This window comes from Eumetopias jubatus, unplaced genomic scaffold (assembly GCF_037043125.1).
Source record: "Eumetopias jubatus isolate StellerSeaLion01/CBP00866 unplaced genomic scaffold, mEumJub1_p1.0 scaffold_6, whole genome shotgun sequence".
NCBI classification, from domain to species: Eukaryota; Metazoa; Chordata; class Mammalia; order Carnivora; family Otariidae; genus Eumetopias; species Eumetopias jubatus.
This window is the reverse complement of record NW_028274812.1, coordinates 81,098,188-81,116,808: the sequence shown is the minus strand read 5'-3', so window position 1 is coordinate 81,116,808 and position 18,621 is coordinate 81,098,188. Positions and strand designations below refer to the sequence as shown.

Below are 18,621 nucleotides of genomic sequence, written 5' to 3'. Positions count from 1 at the left end.
AGCTCTTCATCATGTGATCAAAACCATTTAAATAAATGTTCCTTACCTGCAGGGAACACTTTGAGGCATTTTACAGTTAACATTAAAAAGATTATGGTCTTGGTCACCAAGCAGTTTATAAATTCATAGGTCCCTGACGGTCCAAGACTCTCTTTCTCAAGTTTCTTGTCATGCTTGTCAGGCCTGAAAAAAGACTCTCCCAGTCTCTCAGGCCTCTGAGGGTGTCTGGTGCGCATGTCTCTAACCCCAGTTCATTGCACGGCGCCCCCTTCCCACGTACAGCAGACCGTCCTGTCACTTGCCCCCGAACTGACTGATTGCCTTTCTGCCCTGTTCTTTATAATTTCATTATGCCCTTCTCTTGCGCTCTTTGGCAACACTCACGTGTTGGACAGGAAGTGAAGCATCTCCTTTGATTGGGTCCTGTCCTAAGGCAAGATTTCAGCTCAGTTTGGCTGAAACTCAGGCTTCCCCTGGGCTGGCCTGGGCTGAGGACCTGTTAGAACGTCTTTTCCAGGGACGCCTCTCCAAGCCCTCCAGCAGCCCATTTCAGTGTGATGAAACCGAGTGCTCGCTAGATGGCGCTCAAGAGCAACAGACGTAGGAATAGATTTAAGGGATGAAATTCTAAGAGCCCCAAGGGCTTTCTGTCTTCTTAAAAACCACCGTGCGGTGAGCACTGGTGGAGGGAAGAGAAGTCTGGAAGGAATTCGCGGGGTGGCGGAAGGAGCTCCAGGATACGGCAGATAGAGCCATTAGTACTGCGTGATGACCGCGACAGGTCGGGCCTCGACGGCTGGGGGAGGATGGTGGAAACTCCTGGATCATCTTTTCCCGTTCCCGTAAGGCAGAGCTGGGGCTCCGGAGGTCCGAGGCAGGCGGGCCCTCCGCGCCCTGGCACGCAGCGTCACCAAGCCTCACACCTGGACGCAGTGACTAGATTTCCCACCGTTGGCGGGGGAGTAAAGCCGGCCAGGTGCGCGCACCTGCCGCTGCGGGGGTGGTGGTGGAGGAGGGATGGGGTGAGGGCAGCTGTAATACCATCTCTCCTTCCCCTCCCAACTCATAGCCAAGGCTTGGAGGTCCCAGTTTCATTGGTGGTCAGGAGGGGAGGTCTTTGCCTAGAGCGGCAGAGAATGACAAATCAACCCGTCCCAACCACTGGTCGTCTGCAGGGCGCAGGACACACGCTTAGCCCCCATACCCTTAAGTGCTCAAGAACGTGTTTTAAATTCTTTAAAATGAGAAAAAAAAAAACAACATGATCTACGCTGGATATTCATTTTTATACCAACAGTCATAAGATATAATTTTAGGTATTTTTATTGATTGATTTAAAAAAGTTTTTAAAATTTGTTTTAGAGAGAGATCATGAGCAGAAGGAGAGGGAGTCTCAAGCAGGCTGTGCTGAGCACGGGGCCCAATCTCGGGGCTCCATCTCACGACCCTGAGCGGAAACCAAGAGACCGGGGCAGAACTGACTATGCCCCCCAAGTGCCTCTAATTTTAAGTATTTTTATTAATTAATGTTCATATTTTTATTAATATTCACGGAAAGCCTAGACCCCACAAAATCTTAATGCTGCACTGGTAGTCTATTTCCTTCTCAAGATGTGAATGTTATCCTAATACAGTGTTTGGTGCTCAGCACTCAGTAATCTATATACATATGCCTGTCCCCTGAGGGTGCCTTTGAGCCATAATGCAGGGACCTCACCTTCCACACAGGCCCATCTGGTTTATTTTCCCAGATCCTGAGAACATTCTGCGATTCGCTGCAACAGCAGAGGGAGTGAGTCTGCTCGTCGGGGCTGTTGGTGCTGCAGCCTCCAGGAAGGTGCCCTGGGTGGGGCACAATGCCAGCATCAGTCTGTGGCCTTGGGAAAGTAGGTTAGCATCTTTAGTCCCACTTGGCCTTCTATAAAATAGGCTATTTAAACCAGATGATCGCTAATGTGGCTGCAGCTCAAATATAAATCTCTCGTTCTAGGCGTCTCACGGGAACCGCCCAGCTGGAACATTAGCGGGACACATACCTCAAGAACTGCTGATGGAATTCAGTGATCAAAGGAACTTTAAAAAAAATCTGTAACTAAAGTTAATATTTCATTGTTTTATTATTTTATTATTGGCTAAAACATGTTTTGCTTATGCCTTATGGCTGAAGGGCAGGATTAGGGTGCGGATAGAGAGTACACGGCATAGCACCCACCATGCGCGTGGCTGGAGCTTAACACTCATCTGTGGAACTGAGTAAGTTGCTAATGGGAGTCCTTTCTGGGTTAAAGGGACATGTAATGTGAAAAACTTTGGGTTTCGTTTTAATTATCCACCGTTCTCAAGAACAATAACCACAAACTGTTTATCGTAGGCTCTCAGAAACTTTTCTTCTGTGAACGGATGTGTGAATGCCCTTCCTTACACATCTTGCCCTGGCTGAGAGACTCAAGAATTATTTCTGCTCTTGGTCATTATTTATATCTGCCAAACTGTAGCATTTTGGGTGCATCGGTGCTAGGACCTGAGTGTCCCAGGATCAGCTGGTGGAGGGAGAGCTCCGAAAGCAGGGGCTGTGGGAGGTGGCCCGGTAGCTGTTTCTGTGCAGGCTTTGCATTCAGGGGTTCCGTGAAGGATTCCAGGAGCATCCTAGGGAAGCTCCATGCAGTGGCTCACGTGTGGGATGAGGGCTCGGGTTGAAACTCTGGAGAGGGCTAAAGGTACCTGGCGGTCCAGGCAATATCGGAGTTCCCTCATGGAAGCAGGTAGGTTAACAGCCAGGAAGCACAGGATGGCAACAGGGTAAAAACAAGACACGGGGCCAGAGACAGAGGGCAGAGGGCGGGGGCAGAGGCTGGGTAAGTCTCCTGGAAGGAGAATTCCTGTGGGTGCCTCATTTCAAGGCTGTTTATCAGCCTTGAAATCTGCCCATTTTTGAGGAGACTTCTTAGGAATTCAAGGAGAGAGTGAGTTATAAGTTATAAGTATGTGTAGTTTTGCATTTTTGAAATCTTCAACCTGCACAGCTAACTGGCATAAAAGCCCTCCATGCTTCTAAAGAATTTTCAGAGGAGCCTAAATGAAAGACAACTCTAGCTGCCAGAATGCTGGCAGAATCCTGAGCAGCTGTGATTTATTCGTTTTTTCAGTTGATAAATCACAGATAGTTTTTTTTTTAAAGATTTTTATTTATTCATGGGGGGGGGAGAGAGAGAGAGAGAGGCAGAGGGAGAAGCAGGCTCCCAAGGAGCAGGGAGCCCAATGCGGGACTCGATCCCCAGACCCCAGGATCATGACCTGAGCCGAAGGCAGACGCTTAACCATCTGAGCCACCCAGGCGCCCCAAATCACAGATAGTTCTAACATTGGTTTATACTTTCTATATCATAGATTCATTTATTTGGGTTGTTTTCAAAAGCTGAATGACAACCGCACGCAGTGATAACCCTGTGTCACTTCTCTTATGTGTCCGCCCCTCTGCAGATGTCATTTGGCCTAACCGATTACTGGCCCTCATTTAGAGACACATCCAGGAATTCAGATGCTGATCTGAATGTGGAATGATACCTAGAAATCTCATGAGAAGTTTCAAAATTTCTCCTCTTCTCTTTAGTCTAAAAGTAACAATGGAATCATATTCCCCCCTCCCAGGATTACCACCACAAACTACATTTCCACCCTGACGTTATGCCAAAAGAAAACAAATGAGAAAGACTTGATTGGATTTTGTTTCAAATTTTGCAAATAGAATTAAATAAGTGGTCTATCTGGGCATTGCCTGTAAATATGGTAAAATCAGGGCATAGAAAAGAAATGCTAAATCCTCTGTCCAAGACTGCCTTAACCTTCCTCTCAGCTTGACTAACTCTAGACCTCTGACTTCCCTTTCCTTAGAGTAGTTAGTTTAGGGGCACCCGGGAGGCTCAGTCGTTAAGGGTCTGCCTTCGGCTCAGGTCATGGTCCCAGGGTCCTGGAATCGAGCCCCACATCGGGCTCCCTACTCTGTGGGAAGCCTGCTTCTCCCTCACCCACTTCCCCTGCTCGTGTTCCCTCTTGCTGTGTCTCTCTCTGTCAAATAAATAAATAAAATCTTAAAAAAAAAAGTAGTTAGTTTACAAAACTTGTAAATTCATTCTCTGCTCCTTTAAGATGTCAATCTTCTTTAAAGCTTCTTGCCAGTATTACAACTCAAGACTGTCTTCCCCAAGGACCTAGGTTCTGTTCCTCTGAAACAGAACCATCAAAGAAGAGAGCAGCCCCTATCCCCCAGTCTCTGTGGGAGGGTAGGAGCCTTGTTCTAAGTTGTAAGACAGGAGGGGGACAGGCCATGTGGACGGCCTCATTTTCTACTTTATCCCAACCTAAGATCTCACCTCCTCTCTTGCCACTCTGCTAGATTGCTTCTGCGAATCAGGGTTCTAGTGACCTCTGGACTGTCAGCTTAAATGACCTCCACCCATCGTTTACTCACAGCTGCTGAAATAGCTGTCTCTCCCGTTCTTCTCTCTTCCCGGCTTGTGCAACACCATCTTTGGCTCCTTTCAATGACAATCCTTCTATTCCCCACGAAGTGTGGGGGTTCCTCAGAGATTCAGTCCCAACTCTCCTTTTCTCCTGCCCTGCACCTTATCCTGGATCATTTTTTCACCTGTTCTCTGTTTTCAACTGAAGTTTCTCAAATGTATATTTTCCGCACTGGCCTCTGGCCTCTAGACACCTACTTCATAGGATAGCAATCAGTCTACCGAATGTCCATTTCTGTAAAACTGGTTTTCCCAAAAACATTTTTGGAGTATTTTTATATCCTTAAGGTAGCTTATTAATTTTTGCTTTGTTTTCTGAATTAAAAAACTTAAATGAATTAATCTATGTAGCTTTTGCAATTACCTATATCTTTTTGCTAAGTATTTTCAAAATTGGCAATATTTTATGAATGATGAATTATATATATGTATTTTTTTTTGAGAGAGAGAGTGCACGCGTGTGCACGAGAGGTGGTGTAGGGGCAGCGGAAGAGGGAGAGAGAGAGAATCTTTCTTAAACAGGTTTTACGCCCAGTGGGGAGCCCTTTGGGCTCGATCCCAGGACCCTGAGATCATAACCTGAGCCGAAATCAAGAGTCTGGAGCTCAACTGACCGAGTCATCCAGGTTCCCCCAAATTATATGTTTTTATTTTGTAATTTTGAGGATACTTTAAGGACTGTTTAGTACTTAGTCTGAAGACTTTTTGAGTTTTACAAAATTTTATTAAAGTTTAAACTGTAAAAGACCATAGTCATAAGAAAAGAAAGGAAGAAAAAAAGAAAAAGAGGACACCCAATTAGGTGCACATGGATTGAACAGGGGCTTTTAGACAACGTGGCTTCAAACGCGCTGGCTCAGCATGCCTTTCCCTTCCAGGCTTCTTCCCCTACTTTGTGTCCGAAGCTGCTATAGCAGTGAAATAATTGAAGTATCCTGAAACTTCCAGAAGTGTCTGCATCTTCCCCCTGCCCTTTTCGGAGGAGCGGGGCCCTACCCTTCTCTGCCGGTCGACCACGGAGATTCCCCAAGGCATCACACACTCAATAGCGCCATCTGTCGAGAAAGACTGCCATGACATCCCCCGGCCTCTAGAATTAATCTCGTGCGTCATAGGATTTCTGTTCATATCCTGATCATTGTATTTAGTAGACTTGATTATAGCTCTTTGCATATATATCTATTTCTCTTGGCTGACAGGCATGTAGCTCCTTAAGGGCAGGGATCCGCTTCTGGGGTTCTAGTGCTTGTAATAGTGCCTGGCTGGTAGCAGATAATCCCTACTTACTTAATACATGAATGAACAGGAACCCGATTATGATTGCATTATCATTTACTTGTCTAACTTTTCTGTAACAGCAAAGATAAGGGCCAGAGGGAGTAAGACCCTGGTAGTTTAAGAAAAACCATCCAACAATTGGAAATAAAGAGAAAGGTGGACTGCATTAACCTTTAAAGTCATGCTAGAGCACTAACAAGTCCCCCTAGCAAATAGGGATTACCTGTGGGCCAACCCAGCCGGCTGCCTGCGTTTTTACGGTCTGTAAGCTTTTAGGTTTTTAAATGGTTATATAAGTACCTACATACTATCCTCGATTTTGCCTTTTGCTCACAGAGCCAAATATTTACTATCTGGCCCTTGAAGGCACACTTTGCTGACCCCTAACTTGTAATCAGCAACTTTGTCTGATTTACCATTTGCTCTTGGTGACGGTGTTTTACAACTCCTGAGAGTTAGAAGGTATTGTATAGAAAATGGATAAGACAAAATGATGGTCCTTCCTGTTTCCTATTTAGCATGACATCCTTATTTCGTCATTCTGCTTTGTTCTCTGGCTATACAGAATTCCCATTTTCAGAGGCTCTTTAGACCAGATTTGTCATCCTAGCGATTCCCTTATTAATGAGTGAAATAAAACTTTGATATACGCTCACTACCTATTTATATGAAAATTACATTTTTTCACATTTTAAGGGTTATTCTTTGATAAGGGTTGGGCGAGGAAGGGATGGGTAAGGCTGGTGGCTCCCAGGCCTGGGCAACACTGGACATGAGGTGGGAGAACCTCCAGTGTTATGCAGTCTGCTTCTGATCTGTTTCTCCCAAGAAGGTCGTGAGGGAAGGGCAAGGGGTGAGACACACGGCAAGTGTTGCTGTATTTGGCCATTCTGGTTGGGAAAAGGTTAAAATTATAGGATGCCCTCTCTGTTTTCCAAGCATAGATCCTTGGGATTCTCTCCCAGAGACAAAGCTGGGTATTTATTCCTGGCACATGGTACTTCCTGCAGCCGCCTCTTTTCTCTCTAAAGTTTTCCCCTTTTAAATTCTCTTTCAGGGAGAGTTTTCTCAACAGGTTGGGCCAGTACCAATGAGTTCAAGCAAACACTGGCAAGATCAAACATGAATCAGGGAGGTTTCTTGTATTTGCTAGATGACCTTCTGGCATTTTCTGGAATTTTGATTCTAAGTGCCCCTCAGACCTCTTTTACTACATGCTGGGGGCTGGGCACTGCCGTATATCAGCCCAAGCCTTAGACACTAGGAAAGACTATGACAGCAATAGAGCCAGGGGCTGTGTAAACTGGAATTCGAGTCCAAGGAACCTGAAGTAATTATCTTCATTTGGGGTCCAGGGACCTGAGAGGCAACGTGATCATTGGGTTGCACTGGTTGGTTGTACTAGGAGGACATTTTAATCAGCTTTCCTGTCAATCACCATGACAGCTTACACTCCAATTTACTACCAAAAAGAGAAAATCTGGATCAGTCAAGTCACATTGAAAACCTAGGAGCAAAATAGCTGTCATATTCTAGATTAAAGGGGACAAAAAGGAAGAAAACTATTGAAAATCATCTGCATTTGTTCTCTCAATTTGTCTTAAAATCTGGACACCTATTTTTTTCTATGATCACAATACTAATATTGTGCACGTTCCCCCAAACTAAAATTATACAGGAGAACTCAGGCTAGAAACACTTTAACTATAGATTTTTGGTTGTTTTTTTTCTTTTTTTGAATAGTGTTTTAAAATTCAGGTTCAAGATGTTTTATAAGATAAGCAGATTAATAGATGTAAGAAGTTCATTACCTCTGTGGAGAAGCAATGCTGGTGAGTGCTTTAGGGTTGGGGCCGTCCCTGCCTGGACTGGAACAGGATGTGCATAGGGAGGAGGAGTGGTGGATAGTGTGAGGATGAAGTGGGGGTGTGCAGGTCTGTCATCAGGGTGGGTGCCTGACTGCTGCTCGCTCTTGGGTGGCTGCCTCTCCGTCCTCCGCCACCACCACCCTCCAACGGCAGCTCGCCCCGCTGCCACCGACATGTATATGCCTGGCATCCTGCCACTCCAGCTCTGGTGCGGATGAAGTTTCTCCAGGACCAAGCTCTACTCAGGCTCCCCTGAAATTCTCAATTTGGCCTCCACTTTTGAGCTTCAGTGTTCCCCTCTTCATTGTCCAATTTTAGGAAGAAGAATTTCTTCTTAGTAAGTTCCATCCACTGCCCTCCACCCTGCTCTTTCGCTATAAATTCCCACTTGCCCATGCTGTACTTGGAGTTAAGTCCACTCTCCCCTACGTCAAGACTCCACTGCAGTGGTCCCTACATCCATGGAGATGGCCCTCCTTGAATAAGGTCTTCCTTGCCATAGTGCCAAGTGTCACTGAATTTTTTTTTTTTTTTTTTTTTTTTTATTTTTTTTTTTATGGTACTGGCCGTCTTGGTGGCTGCTCAGCCCTCACCACCACCAACCACCACTGCGGGAGACCAGCCCAGAGGGACTAGAATTCTCTACATTAATCTCTAGCCCTCAATTCTCTCTTGCCTTCAGACACTGGGTCTCAGTGAAATGGGATTTAAAGGAAAATTCAGTGCTTTCTTCATTATGCCTCAGTGATTCCCAAACTCAGAAATTTGCAACTAAATGTGGCACATCAGAAAGTGCTCATTACAGTCTTTTTGAATGAAACAGGCAGAGGTCTGATCGTTCTGATCCGTCTTTGGCCATCCTGCACGTTCTTTTGGGTAGGGACTGACTTCCATGTATTCATGTGTTATATGATGGTGGATGAATGTCTCTTGTTTTGGATTAAGCATGTAGAAGATGGTCAAGGTCTGATAATCAACCACTGCTGGTTACTTGGGCAAGTCTACCCTTTGCCTTTGGGGAAATAACTAAACCAGGATCTCTAGGGGGGCAGTGAGGAGCTCACCTCTACTCCCTGCCTGTTTGTACCTTCTTCCTTCCCCACCCCCTGTTGATTGGAAGGAATGCTTTTGGGGGCAGGTTGGCACAGTGGCCTTTCCCAGTAAATAGAAGCCCTTTTAGGTATTGAATTTACCTACTTTGATATATATATAGAGGAATCTGTAAAGTTACATTGTTATATATTTTTAACTTTTATAAAATCCTTATTTGCTTTCTAATTCTGCTGTCCTTAAATTCTTTTGTTCAGGCTTTACTTATGTCCTAGCTGGCTCACTACAGCCATCTCTTGGCAGACCTCATCCATCCATCCATCCATCCATCCATCCATCCAACCATCCATCCATTATTCTGTGAGTTTTCAGTGTATTGGAAATTCAGATTTTTCTCATTCTCTAAGTATCTAGTAAGAAGTAGCGCAAGGCAATGTCCCCGGCTGTCCCATGTGCTTTGGCCTCCCCTGTTGTTCTACCATTAAAAGAATAAATTGCCCATGTACCCCACAGTGCACGAGGCAGTCTGGAGGCATTTCTGGGATAGCTCCGTATAAATTTGGCTCCAGCAGGGACTGAAACCAAAATTAACAGCATCTCGTTTTGGTTGCTTTTGGCTTCTTAGAGGAAAAGCTACATAGTGAAACCAGTCCCAGGAAATAAGCATAATTTCAGTTCCAGCCTCCACACAAATACCCTGTCAGGGTACTTTTTATTGTTCTCATGGGTACCCTATTCAGATCACAAATTACTAATCAAGTTAATAACGACAATGTTACAATATTAACTACCAGTACTCCTTAGTCGACTACGAGGTGTCCAACGGTATGCTGGGTGTTGCAAACATTCTTTCAGTTAATCCTCACAACTGTTTACTATCTCCATTTTGACTACGAGGTGTCCAACGGTATGCTGGGTGTTGCAAACATTCTTTCAGTTAATCCTCACAACTGTTTACTATCTCCATTTTCCAGTTGTGGAAATTGAGTGCTGCTGTTAGTGCATGGGATTCACATTCAGGACTATGGCCCCCCAAAGTCATTGCTATGCTGTGTTTCCTTCCGGCATCACGAGGGTCCCCTCTGCATCCCTGGCAATGGGCCACCAGCTTCCGGCTGTCACTTTCTAAGGCACTACTTAAGTGGTACCTCCATTGAGAAGCCCGTCTCCATGTCAGCACACCTGAGTTCTCCCCTGTCTCAACCTGGCTCCTGATGCTGACCTTCTCATGTTGTTGGATGGGTCTCTACGTCGCCTGTCAGCTCTCCAAAGGAGGAAGGAAGGGAGGAGATTGGACCCTCACCTCTGTTATGCTTTCCGAGTTCTGTAGACGTCCCTTTTCATTGCTTTCAGTTGACTGAAGAAATTGGTCTCCTGATCCTAACTGGCAGGCACCCTCTGGTTCCTTCTCAGTTCGAGGTGGTTTTCAGGGGAAGAGACCGTCTATTACTAGCATTTAGTGGGTCTTTGACTTTTTTACGGGGTCCTCAGGGCTTTCTTAGCTGCCCCTGTTCAGAGGTAAGCACTCCCGGACTTAGTGCCTAAGGGTGATCTGTCTTTTTAATGATCCTGTGTTCTGAAATAGGAGGCAATTTTCTTAAAGTTGCTCAAAGTTCTGCTTTGTCAAAACTAAGTGTTTCCCAACTGAGCCTCTTTGTTTGCATTTTGCCCAAGGCCTTTTCCCCTCTGCCTTCATTGATAGCCCACAGAAAGCCAGAGAGGATGTTAAAGATCCACTTCACTAATTCATAGCCAGTTAGGAAGCTTTGTTTTGAACCCGCCTAGAAGGTCTCCTTGGCAGTAGATCTGGAGCCTTGCCCCTCGGCACTCTGGGGAATTTATTGGTTAGAAAACAGAATTTGATTGTAATGGTGGCAACGGTTCCTTTGATTGGTTAGAAAACAGAATTTTTAAAAGTAATGGTGGCAATGGTTCCTAATTTGGGCGTAGCTGGTTAGAATGGTACACACAGTATGTTTTATTATCAGAACGATATTTCCTTTCTATTATGTAGCTTTGGGCTAACCCCCATTATCTTTAAAAGTTTTCACATCTAACACTTCTCTGTTTTAACCTGCACACGGAAGCTGATCTAGGGTGTGCAAATGGGAAGGGACATTATTTTCTTCTTTCTTTGGTGGTGTGCAGTGGCTTTTTTTCCAAGTTTGGATTTTGTCTAATGATTAGTTTTCTTTCCTCAGGACACTGTTTCGTTTCATCCTGAATTGGTTATTAGGAGGTAATTCTGATAGTTAACTACGACTGGAAGGTTTCTTAGGTAGAAACCCTCCAGGTTGTTGCAGTTTGCTAAGAAAGTGCTTCTGACTTCTAGCAGAATGCAAATTAGCTTGGCTGTGGGGAACATTAAACAACAACAACAACAACAACAACAATCTCTTAAGGCACAGCAAAAGTTGTGTTCTGAGGGTGAAATTAAAGCTCCCAGATTGTGAAGCACGAGGTGTACCTGTTCTCTGCTTTTTGATGTACGAAAATTTTAACCTGTGTGGTTTAGGACCCTATCTTTCTAATAAGGTGATCCATTAGCTTCCAAAATGTTATTTAACAAGTGGGATTTTAATTTGACTTTTGTGGCCTCAAAGTTGAACCGTTTGCTAAACAAACAAAACCAAAAAAACTCTCACAATTTTCTGGGTTGGATTTTTTACCTGGTTCAATGTCGAGAGAGTAGCTGTCTATCTCCAGGTCAAGTTGTTGGGCTGCAGCAGAACGAAAATCCTCCAAGACGCCCTGCACAGCCTTGGTGAGGTTATAGGGCACCGACTTAGCAAACCTCATTTTGCTATTCACGATCACACTCCCATTTCTGAAGTTAAGTATTTCAAGTTGCTTAAAACCCGTAAGATTGGAGCGTAGATAGGGAACCAGCTGCAAAATAAAAGGTGGTTTACCCTTAACTGTGTTCTAAGTGCTCAGCTGCTGCTAATTCCATTTATACTCACTTCTCATTATCTGAGGCATAAATTTCAGTTCCTTTTGATTGTCTTTATTTTTGTGTTTGGATTTAATGTGAAAGCAGAACACGACTATTTGCACTGATTATGTCCCATATTTCCACCTTTCTATTTGTGTATTGAGATGGATGGGCAGTGATTTTCTTCATGATGAACTGTGACAACAGGATTTTTTAAAATCTAGGCCAATGTTATCAGCAAAGCAGGAATGCCAGGTTTAGTTATTTAAAAAAAATTCAAACAAATAAAAACATGTTCCAAACTGAGCCCAGGAGCAGACTGACCTCCGCCTGTATAAATGGGACATCTATTTGGAAGCAACCAATTGAAATGACCTATTGAAGTAACAGCTTACACATCAGCTTGTCTGTCTACGCAGGACATGTTTCCCGGTCAATGCATAGGCCGCGCAGTGGAAACAGCAGGGAACTGGCAGTCAGGGGACTTGGGTGTCAGTCCTGGGACTGTCCCCAGCTAGCTGTGTGACCTTCATCAAACCATTTATCCATTGTATTGTACCTCAATGCCCTTATCTGAATTGTAAGGAAGAAGAAAAAGTGGTTCCCTAAGGACCTTTTCCAAATTGTAATTTAATAATCTCAAAAGTCTGCCCACGGGCATTGTGCTTCAGAGTCCTACAGCTGCGTATTATGAGTCACCGCCTCCCCTGAGATCCCTTTTCAGAAATGTCTGAAACTCAGCAGTGTCTGCCTTGTTCTTGGCCCTGAAAGTTAACCCCTTCTTTAATAAACTGACACCTACGAACACAGAGAGTACACAGATGCAAGCTACAATCTCCCAGGCTTAGCCCAGGTCTACTTTTTCTTGTCCCTGTCCCCACCCCACCAGAATTTTGACTCTAACCTTGCCCACATGCCAATAGCTTCCCTCCTCCCACAGGTTTTTGTAAAAATAAAATGAAATTTTATACGAAGTGTGGAACTTCTCAGTCTACTCTCAGGACTCTCCTACTTACATTGACTGGGCTCATTTTTTGCATCTTAGCATTGCGTTGGCCTCTGGTGGGAATTCCCTGTCTTTAGTATGCAGATGATTAGCTGCTCCCTTCTCCCAAATCCATTTTCTTCTTCACAGGAAAGAGGCTGCCTTGCTACAAACCACATTTCCCAGCCTCCCTTGCAGCAAGATATGGCCATGTGCTAGTTCCCATTGACAGAATATGAGTGGAAGAGATGTGGGCAACTTTGGTATCACTCACTTTCTTATGAAACTGCTTGCCCTGGGCTTCCTCTCTTGCCCCTTCTCACAAATGGAAACGGATTTACCGGTGACTCAGCTTTGTGTGAATGAGCAGACACCATTGGGGTTGTCAGAGTTCTAAGACAGAGGAAATGTGAATCTCTGGATGACACTGTAGAGCAGAATTGCCCTACCCATCAAGTTGAAGAGAAATAAACTTGTATCTTATTTAAGTGACTATATGTATATTTTTTTGAAGTATAGTTGACATACAATGTTATATCAGTTTCAGGTGTACCACACAGTGATTCAACAAGTCTATGTGTTATGCTACACTCACCAAAGTGTAGCTACCATCTGTCACCATATTTAAGTTACTATATTTTTGATCTCTTCATTATGGAAGCTCAGCACATACCCTAATTAATACACCTGAGCTAGGTGCACTGGGACTCTGTTCCCTGAGATTGTCCCGGTATCTACTCACCTCACCTCACTGGGGTGGAGGGACATTGCACAAAGTCTTCCTTTAAAGTTCACTTGAAGACCTTGGTTTTTAGGTGGTTTTAATTTGCATAATGATTTAATTTATATGAAGCTTACAAATATTTTTTCTGTTATTTTCAGACATTCTAGATTTTTGTATTGTGTACTTGACTTTAATTGGCTGTGACTGCATACAGGTATCACATGGTTGAGCATTTCTTATTATATGTGTGTTTCTTTTTTTTTTTTTAATTTATTTATCTGACAGAGAGAGAGAGACAGCGAGAGAGGGAACACAAGCAGGGGGAGTGGGAGAGGGAGAAGCAGGCTTCCCGCCGAGCAGGGAGCCCGATGCGGGGCTTGATCCCAGGATCCTGGGATCACGACCCGAACCGAAGGCAGACGCTCAACGACTGAGCCACCCAGGCGCCCCAATATATGTGTGTTTCTTATTGTACAATTAGAAACAAAATAAACATGTGAGTTTTGGGGGTATTGTATAATCAAGGATATATGCCATCATGATCTTCATCTCATTTTCTTTGTTAGGGATCAGGGATGATATGCCATTTAGCTATTTTTTAGTTTTACAAGAACTTAAGGGGAACTAAGAAAGGAGTTCTTAGTTCTGTTCTGGACCCTTCGAGTTTTGAATCCTTCTATCTGATGGCTGGAAAACACCCTGTGGCATTATAACTTAGGGAAAGTTTGCTCATACTGCTTTTAAATTCCACATTCAGTACTTGAGTGATTATGTATTATTCCTGGGAAAACTACATTAGGAATAACTATAATGAAAAGATCTTAAGGATAAGATCTCATGGGGCTGAGTGGCAGTGTCTGCCTGGAGTGTCCACCACAGAACTCACTTGCTTATTGGATCTGAATCCATCCCCACACTTTAGCTGAATACCTTCAGCAACAGCTATGTCAGAGGCTTGTCTCTTCCAACATTCATTGCTCAAGACAGCCAGTGATGATGTTATAAGGTAACAAGAAAAAAAGAAAGGACATGCAGGGAATTGGAAGCAGTGCTTACTCACCAGCTGTACGAATTGTTGCTCCAGAGCTTGGTACTCCAGAGAGCTCTTGTTGAACAGGTTGTTGGAGAAGGGCATGTTAGCGACTCGCAGACTGAAGAAGACTACCAGTTCTTGGCCCTTGGTGGCAACGGTCATAGAGTTAGTGGTGATGTACTGTAAAGCTGGGTTGGGAGTGGTAGTCTCCAAGAAATGACCTGGGGTAGAAACATCTGCACTGAGTCTTGGTACCTCAGAGGAAGCAGGAGTGTTAGTTAGATCCATTATGTCTAAGTCTCTCACAATATCTTGGCTGCCTGAATATGCAGTTGAATGTGAAATTTCCAGAGCTGATTGGCTGATGGCAGAATAGCCATCCATGGGGATGGTTAGTTCTGGGATTAGTACTGTCTGGTCAATGGGCATTATGTCTGTGGCACTTTGATCAGTCAGAGAGAAGATGCTGGATGCAGTAAAGAAAGGTAAGAGTGTCTGATAGTGAAGCAGAGACCTTAGCAGGTGAAGACCAAGAACTGTCTGTGGGAAAAGCTTCTGAGACCAGTTAATTTTGTCCAGGTATTTTCCCCAAAGAAGAGAAAGCAAAAAAGGAAATCCAAAGTTAGACTTAAAATAATGCATTTGCACTGATTGTTTTAATGTCATATTTTTAAAGAAGAAATTGGTATAGAAAGGATAGGCAGTCCTGTGTCCAAACCTGTACTCACTTTATTCAGGCCCAGGTATTTCCAGATAGATGAGACTAAAAGACCACCAGTAACCTAAAATTTCTGCGTAGCCAGAAACAACACACCTAGGGACCAGCTGGTAAAAACGGACTAGGTCACCAGGTGGTGCCAAAACACAGATGGCATTAGAATAGATTTGTATCCCACATTGCCATCTGGAACTCCCAGCCAATTAGCTATGCAGATTGGGCCCAGAAATTTTATTCACTTCCAACCTTGCAAGCCTGCATTTTATGCATTTGGGTTTTTTGGGTCCGAGTTGTCACATTTTGGTAATTTTACCGCTTAAAATTTAAATTATGCTTTTCCAAAATTGGATGATCTGACTGAATAACTTGCCAATTTGCAAAATGATTTTGAGAAAGTAAAGGTGTGGGTGACACATATAATTTGAACTTTATATTGGCCATACAACTTGTTAAATATTTGATAGTATTTAAGTGTTTTTTTACTTTTACATGAGAATACCTTGATAATTTCTACACCACTTTGCATTTCTTCCTTGGGTAAGAACACATTGAACTTCTAAAGTCTATTCTCTTTTTGGTACAAAATTAAAATCAGTAAGTATTTATGAACTAAGAAAGTGGTTATATGAGACCTTCAGATAAAGAGATCGGTGGGTTATTAAAATATTCCAATAAACCTAAATCCAGAGCCACTGACAATATTTAAGGCATTAGGTAGATCAAAACAAGGAGCTTTCTGTGATTACTTCAGTGGCATTTTGGCAAATATGTGGGAAAGCTGGGTTGAAATCCGAATGCTAAGCATGATGAATGGACTGTCTGGATGCAGATATAATCTTTGGACTCTTAGCTAATTTACTAGAGTGCAATCACCCAAACTGAAACTCTAAGTGATAAACAGCTCTGAAAGGTGGAATCATATTACTTTTATTAGTTTCTTAAAATAAAACCTGCTTGTTGGTGAACGTACCCAGCTTTCAGAGAAGTACCCTCCTTTCTCTCACCTGAGGAGAATGCCTGGGCATGTTCGCCCATAGTTATTCAACTGTCAGAAATGATGTTTTTCTAACATTCATGATCTCTCTGGATATACACCCATAGTTTTATTCAAGTCTTCACTGCCATGGGCTGAGTGTTTTCTATCTTCCCCAAATGCATACTTTGAAGCCCTAATCTCCAATGTGACGGTATTTGGAGTTGGGTCTTTCGGAGGTAATTAGGCCATAAGGGTGGATCCAGCATGAATGAGATTAGTGCTCTTATAAAGAGGAGACACAGAGATGATCTCTCCTTCTGCTATGTGAGGATACAGTAAGAAGGCATCCTTCTGCAAACCATAAAGAAGCGCCTCACCAGGGACCAAATCAGCTGGCAGCTTGATCTTGGGCTTCCCAGACTCCAGAACTGTGAAAAATAAATTCCTGTTGCTTAAGCACCCCCCAGTCAATGGTATTTTGTTACAGCAGACTGAGCTGACTGAGACATCCATAGAAGGATCTGGGATGAATAAATGAAAAGGCTGCGAGTACTATCAGCGATTTGATTTGACTTCTTTGTGTCATGGGGAAATGCCTATGAACCTATGTTCCTATGATGTGGTCTTTCTGCTCCTCCAGATGATAAGGGTCTGGGAAGAAGCACAATGACAGATATCTTCATTCTGCTCCTGGGCCAGCATCTTATTACTCACACTTTTGTTACTAGATAGACTTTAGCCACATTAAAATAGTCTGCTGCCTTAATGTCATCAACCAAAAAAAGTGAATTTCTAACTCCTTCCCTTTGTGGCATTTTAACATTAATCTTTTACATTCAAAATAAACCTAACAAAGTTCTTTCACTGATAGAACAGTTGGCTATTTAAATGTAGGGTTGCTAGGGATGTCTGGGTAGCTCAGTCGGTTAAGCATCTGCCTTTGGCTCAGGTCATGATCCTAGGGTTCTGGGATTGAGCCCTGCATTGGGCTCCCTGCTTCTCCCTCTGCCTGCCACTCCCCCTGCTTGTTCTCTTGCTCTCCCTCTGGCAAATAAATAAATGAAATCTTTAAAAAAAATAAATGTAGGCTTGCTAGATAAAGTGCAGGATTCTCACTGGAAAATACACTAAAAAATTGTTAGTTGTTTATCTGAAATTCAAATTTAGCTGGGCATCTTGTATTTTTCTTTGCTGAATCTAGCAGTCCTATTTAAGTGTGGTTTTAAAAGACTATTCTCTCTTGGCTTGAGATTGAAACTATTAAGGCTATGGCTAATTCTTTTGAAATAAAAATATTGTCAAACCTCATCACTACTTATAAATGTATTTTAAACAATTATGTTTTCATTTGATTCTTATGTAAAAATTAGACATGTCATCGACACAGGCCATTTCAACATTAAGTTTTTTACACTGCAACAGAGAAGCACTAAATAGCCACTAAAAAGTACTACAAGCCAAGGCCATTTATTTTATCATGTGGCATACAAAATGAGCAGACTAAAATAACTTGACTTTTAGCTGTTATGTTACAGTGTGTGGGGGGTTCCTGTGAGGGTGTGGGGTGTGCTTCTATGTCAGTGTGCATGATGGGGTGCTGGTTAGAATTCCAGCTGCTGGGTGTAGAGGAAATGGCTAGTTTGGCCACTTTCTGGGCAGGAGACCTATCCAAAAGCAAAGGCCACAGATAAAGTGGTCTGAACCAAAGTATATGAATTCAGGTTTAGCTGAAACCCATGGTGAGAGATGCTGGTAATGGGTGAAGATGGGCACAGTTGGGACAGCTAGAAGCCCTACTAGTAGCTAAAAGAAGGCAAAGCAGAAGATAAGCAAGGTGTGAGGGACAAGTACAGATGAAAGAATATTTTAAATGCTTCTAGAAAAAGACACACACACTTGTCATAAAAATCGAGTGGTCATCTATTTTATGTTTAAAAATCTAAAAAGAGATTCCACAATCTCTTTTAAATATTCAAGTGGCATGACCAACAAATTGCTTAATTCTATATCAATCAAATCCATTCTTATTTATCATAACAAGAAAATTATTACTTTCCTTTTTGGCATAGTATAGAGATAAGTGTTTATTATACATTCATTCAACAAATAAATATTGATAGCCTACTATGTGCCAAGCACTGTTTCAGGTGCTGGAATATATCTGTGAACAAAACAGATGAAAGTTCTGGCCCCAAGGAGTTTACTGTCTAGTGGAGGAAGACAGAAAGTAAACAAGTAAACAAGGGGAAATATATAGTATACCAAGTTGTGATAAGTGCTGTAGGAATAAAGTAAAGTGGGAAATGGGGTGAGAATGTTGGGTTGGCAACTTATGTAGAGTGATCGCTGAGAATATAACATTTGAGCAGGACCTAAAGGAGGCAAGAGAGTTTAGCCATGCAGCAAATGCAAATGAGAAAGCCAAAGGAAGAAGGGTGTCTTTCATGTTTCAGTAACAGATGGCTGGGAGGGCAGCATGGCTAGAATGGAGTTCTATACTATCAATCAAGTGTGAGGGTGACAACAGATATTTT

At 43.1% G+C, this 18,621-nt stretch overlaps 1 protein-coding gene across 1 annotated transcript in view; it reads right to left on the bottom strand.

Annotated features, from left to right (window-relative positions):
• The window catches only part of IMPG1 (interphotoreceptor matrix proteoglycan 1), a 124,801-nt gene that overhangs the window by 11,548 nt on the left and 94,632 nt on the right, over window positions 1–18,621 (bottom strand). The window contains 3 exon segments of the mRNA XM_088024314.1: window positions 11,386–11,605; window positions 14,421–14,882; window positions 14,884–14,933. Coding sequence (XP_087880440.1) covers window positions 11,386–11,605; window positions 14,421–14,882; window positions 14,884–14,933 — 732 coding nt within the window.